The sequence below is a fragment of the Terrapene carolina genome, unplaced genomic scaffold (genome assembly GCF_002925995.2).
Source record: "Terrapene carolina triunguis isolate 2854851 unplaced genomic scaffold, T_m_triunguis-2.0 Scaffold132, whole genome shotgun sequence".
In the NCBI taxonomy this organism is placed as follows: domain Eukaryota; kingdom Metazoa; phylum Chordata; order Testudines; family Emydidae; genus Terrapene; species Terrapene triunguis.
The window spans coordinates 3,839,393-3,846,627 of record NW_020664483.1 but is presented as its reverse complement, the minus strand read 5'-3'; the positions used below and the strand labels follow the sequence as shown (position 1 = coordinate 3,846,627).

Genomic DNA, 7,235 nt, shown 5'->3' with positions numbered 1-7,235 from the left:
CGGAGGCTTTTTCGCCTGGGGCGGCGAAAAAGCCAGAGCCGGCCCTGACTCCAGACTATGAATGCGTTGAACCACATGGCTTTCCCTATAAAATACCTGTAGAATTATTCAGTGTTACCTGTGCAAGCATGTTTTTCAACTAAGAAATGCCACTTAGCAGGTTATTAAATCCTCATATTGTTAATGTTGAAATCCTAGCAATCTTCAAGTTATTTTCTTTGGAGTCACTTACCCTCAACAACAGTGAGCAGATTTCCCAAATCTGGGGTGGAATGGGAATGTGCTGGCTCAGAATTCTTGACATTTCCCAATGGCAAAAATGGATCATAGTCATTAGATGAGAGATCTGCAAGGCTCAATATGTAATGGCTTTGCTGCGTGTATGTGCTTGAGCCGTAAACACAACAGTGCAACACCTGTAAGAAGAAAAGAGACGAAAATTGTACTAGAAATAAATTGTACAAAAAAAATATCAAGTCAAGTGACATACAGTGATGAGATAAATTTACTATGCTGTTAAATTCTGACACATTGTAGCATATGTCTAAGGCCTTGTCGACACTGCCACTTACAGCACTGAAACATTCTTTGCTCAGGGGTGTGGCAATGTAGACAGTAGCTATTCCCCTCGCAGAGGTAGTTTTATTACAGCACTAGGAGAGCTCTCTCCCAGCGCTGGAGCCGCAACTACACAAGCCGTGAGCTTTAATGTCGGCTGTGTAGACATACCCTAAATCTTGCTGCTTCTTCCTACATCACTTTGCTAAAATGAAACTCTAGTCCAGGCCCTCATTTTGTATCCTGACTAGCGCAAGAACCTCCGTTTTCAACATTCTCCCTTCTTGCCTTGACAAATTAAATTTCTCCCTGCTTGCATCAATACAAATAATTGCTGCAAAGATTATTTTCGCAGCTCACTGCTTTGACTAAGTCACCCTTCTCTTTGCATCTCTCCACTGGCTTTTGCTTCTCCATTACTATCCTACTTGTCATCCCTTTTAAGGTCCTTCACGGCTTATCCTTATTCTACCTACCACCTCTCAAACTATCAAGAGGTTAACTCCTGCCTCCATTATGACAATGCCACCAGCCTTTATTGTCCACTTGCTAAATTTTCAAACAAGCATCTTTGTGTTTCTGTCCCATGCTGCCCTTCATAAACATTTGCAAGATTACCTCTCCATAAAACTCTCCTTTGCTGTGATGTCTACTAAAAACTTGACAACACATATACATCTGGTGTGCTGAGAATGCTGCCATTGTGCTGACCAGTATTGTCTCTCTGTTTCCTGGTGCTCTACCAATCTGTCTCTTGAATCCACCTGTTCTCTCTTGTCTTATACTTAGATTGTAAGTTCTGTGGGGCATGGACCATCATTTTTGGGTGTTCGTACAGCACGTAGCACAATGGGACCCTGGTCCAAGACTGGGGCTCCTCTGGGCTAGTACAATGCAAATTAATAATAAATATGATCTATTATTGATATAATAATAATGCCCATTGTTAAATTCTCACCGATTCTTTAAGAATGAAAGAAAATGCTTTTTCTTATCAAATTATCTTTTTATCAGTAAACTACTATATTAGCCACGAAAACAAAACTATTTATCATCACAGATCTTGATTTTAAATAAAAGCAATATAAACATGCTATTTTTATATTTGGAAAATGTGTTTATGCATATTTTAAAGCAAGACTGACTTCATGCTTGTTAAGTACAATTTCACAATTGGGACAAAATCTACTGTGGTATATTGTTATAAATTGGAATGTCATTATAGAATATCATCCCTCAGGCATATGTAGACATATTCAAAAGTGTATTACATCAGTTATAAACTAGATTATTTTGTTTACTTGAAAGATGTACTGATATTTCATAAAACATGTTTAACTTACCTATGGAAAATTTTGCTAATTATACGTAGTTGTACTGTATTTCTTGTCTTCATTTGATTATTATTGGTATTTGCATTAAATGAATAAGTTCTACAAGTGTCTTAGGATGAGCAGTCATGGAGACTGCTCTTTATTTTGAGTGGGTGCTTGTCCACTGGGAAATGGCCACAAAAGCTGAAACTGGCTTTACACAACTGTAGACTTCTATCTCCTCAGTGTTGGTCTTGAGTATTTATAGTGTGTTTTCCTACAGAGCTCCTCTAGGGGGACCTCATTCAACAGTCACAGCTCTGACAGCAGGAGGAGCATATAGTTTTCATCCAGATCCAGCTGTCCTCATAAACACGTGTGCAAGAAAGACATAACATTGCCATGGATCTCCTAAGGTCCTCAAGACAGGAACTCCTTTCTTTGTGAAGTTTACTAGTCATGCTATTAGAATACAGTAACTCCTCACTTAACGTTGCAGTTACGTTCCTGAAAAATGCGACTTTAAGCAAGATGATGTTAAGCAAATCCAATTTCCCCATAAGAATTAATGTAAATAGTGAGGGTTAGGTTCCAGGGAAATTTTTTTTTGCCAGACAAAAGGCATTATATACATTTTAAACAAGCAATTTAATACTACAATCATCATTGCTGAGTATGAAGCTTGGTTGAGGTGGTGGAGTCAGAGAGTGGAAGAGGGTGGATTGTCCAGCTCCTCCTCTTGCTGTTCTTGCAAGCACATGCACGGACTTTGCCGGGGACGGGGGGCTCAACCCTCGGCCCATCCACTCCACCCCTTCCCCCAAACCCCACCCTTAACCCGCCTCTTTCCCCTTCCACCTCCTCCCCCTTTACTCCGCACGCCACGTCCTGCTCCTCTCCCCTCCCTCCCCTGCCTCCTGCCCGCGGCAATCAGCTGGTTTGTGGCATTCAGGAGGCTGGAGGGAGGAGCGAGGACGCGGCACGCAGCCTCTCCCCTCCCTCCCCTGCCTCCAGCCCGTGGCAATCAGCTGGTTTGCGGCATTCAGGAGGCAGGGGAAGGAGGGGGGAGGCTGCGTGCTGCATCCTCGCTCCTCCCCCCAGCCTCCTGAATGCCGCAAGACAGCTGATTGCCGCGGGCAGGAGTCGGGGGGAACAGGGGAAAGGCGCTGATCCGTGGGGTCTGCCGGCGGGTGGGAGGCGCTGGGGGGGGGCCGTAGGGGAGCTGATAGGGGGGCTGTCAGCCGTGGACAAAGCAGAAGGTCAAACCACATTATAGGGGAGCATTGCACAACTTTAAATGACCATGTTCTGTAATGGAGCAGGGTCGTAACATCGAAACAACGTTAAGCGAGAGGACGTTAAGTGGGGAGTTACTGTATGTGCTTTCCCTGGCAGGACTCCTAAAGCTCCTTGGGAGCCAGGACCCTGCTTCTCTAGTGTTTTAAGATCTGTTGGCCAAGGCACTTTCTTTTTTCTCTCAAAACTGCCAACATTTAATATTTTATTTTTTTATTTCCAGAGTTTGTGTGTGTAACATTTCAGATCTTGGCATCAAATGACTTTCTTTTTTTAATTGGTATTTATAATGTAATAGAAAGAGTCATGACAAGTAGTGCTCAGAATATGTTGTCCCTTTAATTTTTTTAACTAACCTATACATACTATTTTGTTTAGTTATTTATCCACCCAATGATTGAAGCATTTAAATAATCATTTGTAAGTCAACATGATCCCCAAAACACTACAAACCAGCCCTGAAATTTCAAAAAGGAGCCATTTTAACTCCTTTAAGCTCCAAAGCTACTGAGCAGACCTGTAACTTTCCAGAAAATCAAATCTACCCCCTAAATGTTAGGGGTGAAATTTTAATTTGTTTTCATAACTAACCCATGGAGTTAAACAACAGTAACTGAAAAACGTCAATGTAATTCAAATGATGGAATCATCAGTTATACTTCCATAATGCTTCTGTGCCTCAATGATCCAGAATAGGCACATCTTTACACATTTAAAAACTTTGTTAAAAACAATTCATACTGAATTGATCCTTCATACTCACCCTATATATGTAATCCAGTAAGGGAGCTTTGGAGGAATGTTGATCTTCCAGAACAGTAGATACTGGCTCTAGTAAGGTTTTCATTGGTAGCGCCATGCACCAATCCAACAAGCAAAGTAATAATGAAACTATAAACTAAACAGAAACATGCAAAAGAATACATAAGCAATACTCATCAAATTCATCAAAATGTTTAAATATTAGCTTAATATTTTAAAATAAGATTTAGGACTAAACGATTTCATTTAATGTGCAGTTCAAGAAGCAAAAATAATGACGGAGTTTGTGTTTTATGCCACATACCTTTTTATCTGTTTCTACAGAGGAGTATTCAGCACTTGGCAAAAGAAATGCAATGGTGGCCACGAGAATCTGCACAAAAAGCAAACCCACAGGCAAACAAAATTACAAAAAGACATTTTGTATCTTTAATAAATACAAGGCCTGAACCATTGACCTTCAACAGACTTTGGATGAAGACTATAAAGAGCTGTTAGCAGCCATTTTTGTATATAGCATCTGAACCAAACTGAGAGTTCCACATTGTTAGCAGATTCTAGAAATAAATTAGTGCAAATTGGAAAAAATTACACTGGCTCCAGCAAACTATAGCAAAGAACTCTCCTAATAATGATTGCAGAAGGAAGCAAAGAAAGTTAGAGTTCTAAGATTGTAACTTTATAGTAAGCAACAATTCTTTCAACTGTGAAAAATAGCATCAGTTGGACATTCTATTAACTTTGAAGCTTTTTCAATTCTATGAACAATCAACACAGAACATCAGATGTGTTATTTTCAATTCCCAGACATGAGTATTTGAAGAGATAAGACATACTTCAGTAATTTTCCTGGATAGAGAGGATTCATACTTCTGAAGCTTTTCCCAATAAGAAACTAGCAGTTGAAGAACATCACAGGCTATCTGAGCTACCAGTTTATTAGAAAACTGTAAGAAAAAAAAATAAAATTAAACAAAGAAGTATCATGCCAGAAAAAAATATTCACATATAATAAACAGTAATGTTAGAGTTTCTACTATTTTAAATGGTACTACAGCCATAAAAACTACATTAAAGGAAAATGAAGGTTACTTACAACTGGAGTTCTTCGAGATGGCTCTGCTTGTTCACATTTTGGGTTTTGTGCTGCCTAGTGGTGCTTAACAAGAGAACCTTCTCCAAGCTGTGTCTATTAAAGTGCTCATGTGCCCCCTCCTAGCCCACTCCCTAGTGCCACCGAATGTTCTGAAGGTGAGACTATATAAGGGGGAGTGCCCTCTACCAACTCAGTTCCTTTTACCAACCCAAGGGACAGAACGAAAATAACTCTGAAAAAAAAGGGGAAGGCGGGTGGGAAGTGTGAATATGCAGAGCCCTCTTGAAGAACTCTGGTTACAAGTAATCAACCTTCATTTCTTTTTTTGAATGGCTCTGCATATTGCCACTTATGGGTAGTTTGATAAGCAGTACTGAAAATAACCTGGAAGAGAGAACAGAGTCCTAAATAAATTGAGAACACGCTGATGTGCAAAGCTCTCTCCTGAAAAGTCAAGGACCCTGAACTATAGGATGACTCAGATGTTGCCCTACCCCAACCATAGTTTGACACATCTCAAGTTACCTTCACTGAAAGTGAAGGGGGTTAGAACTGGACACCCCTGAGAATGTTTTCTCTGACTGACCATCACATCAATAATTCCAGAATGTTTTGAGGCATGCTGACTAACATCTGGAGATTGTCCAGATTTGGTCTGTAGACCTGAGACAGCCAAAGCTGCATTGGCCTCATTGTGAGTTGTGCAAACGGAGTCACATATGTAGTAGCTGCCATAAGACCCACAAAGAAGGTTACTTTCTGATTTTGACATATTTGAATGTATAAAACATACTGAGCTGTTTTTGAAAATCTGTCCTCTGGTAAAAAGGCTTTCCCTGCTACCAAGTCCAATATGGAGCCTATGAATAAAATTTTCTGCGGTGGACAAGGATTTGACTTTTTTCACATTCAGGAGAAATCCCAGTTCTGAAAAAAGCTATGGGGCTTAATAAATCATCACAAACAGCCTTTATCAGAATAGGGTAAACAAAAATACCCTGCTTTCTCAATTGAGCCTCCACGACAAAGAAGCACTTTGAAAGAACTCTTGGTGCTGTAGAGAGGTCAAATAACAGCCCTTTATACTGGAAATGGTGTCCCACCACCACAAAATGAAGGTACTTTCGATGACTGTGCCAAACAGAGATATGAAAATGTGTCCTTTAAATCAAGAGTCACAAACCCAATCCATAATTGAAAGCAAAGGGATTCTGGAGGCCAGAGTTAACATATGAAACCAAAACTTCAGAATATACTTGTTTAGGTTTCTTAAATCTAAAATGGAATGAACCCCCCACCCCCACCCCATCATTTTTCAGCACCAGAAAGTACCTTGAATAAAACCCCTGATCTTGCAGGTGCTCTGATACCTCATTAACAGCCCCCATGAGAAGAAATTTCTGTATGTCTGAAAGCAGACTAGCCTTGTGAGAAGGTTCTCTAAAAATAGATGGGCAAGGGAAATTGAAAGGGGTAGTTTCCCGAACTGAATGGCATAGTCCTTCTCTATTTGTCAGATGTAATAAGCCTGCATCTGATGATAAAATGGGCTAGCACATCTCCAAACACAGGTAGGGAAGGGTCCTCGGCTCATTGATTCTAGACTCTCAATCCTCATATCAAATTTGAGGCCTAGCGTGCGACGAAGATGACAGAAAGGTAGCATATTGCTTAGAGTTAGGCCTCGATTTAAAGGACCTTTTCTTATGCTGGCTCTGGAAATACGTAGACTGCTGGTGCTGTTGTAGATGTCTTTGATTTGATAAGAAATAAGCTGAAGATAACTGTGGATAATACAGTCTCTGATAACGGAACTAAAAAATAGAAGATCTCCTAGTAGAAGTAATAAAGCACAAAGATCTTGTCTTCTTCAGCTTCTCCAGCAACTCATCCGTCTTTTCACAGAAAAGACAATCTCTTCTGAAGGGGAGATCCTCCACTTTAATTGTAGTATGACGAGTCAGAGAAGAGGAATGAAACCAAACATGTCTCTTCTAAGTAACTGCAGAAGTCAGTGATCCAGCAGAAGAGTCTGAAGCATCAAATGAAGTCTTGAGAGAGTGCTTTGCTACATTTTGACCCTCCATTAGGATTGCATTTCCCAATCTCTTTTTGTCATTTGGGAAATCCTGCGCAAACAGTGCCTTCTTTTCCCACAGGTGGAACTGTTAGCGAGCTATAACAGCTTGGTAATTTGCCAAGAGAGGGAC

At 40.4% G+C, this 7,235-nt stretch overlaps 1 protein-coding gene across 2 annotated transcripts in view; it reads right to left on the bottom strand.

The window, feature by feature from the left end:
- Positions 1-7,235, bottom strand: part of RALGAPA2 (Ral GTPase activating protein catalytic alpha subunit 2) — a 282,251-nt gene that overhangs the window by 131,460 nt on the left and 143,556 nt on the right. For both annotated transcript variants that reach the window (XM_029911911.1, XM_029911910.1), the window contains 4 exons: positions 4,766-4,876; positions 4,234-4,302; positions 3,931-4,065; positions 233-416 (listed from right to left, as the gene is read on the bottom strand). In XM_029911911.1, the coding sequence (XP_029767771.1) occupies positions 233-416; positions 3,931-4,065; positions 4,234-4,302; positions 4,766-4,876 (499 nt within the window). The remainder of the gene's footprint in view (positions 1-232; positions 417-3,930; positions 4,066-4,233; positions 4,303-4,765; positions 4,877-7,235) is intronic.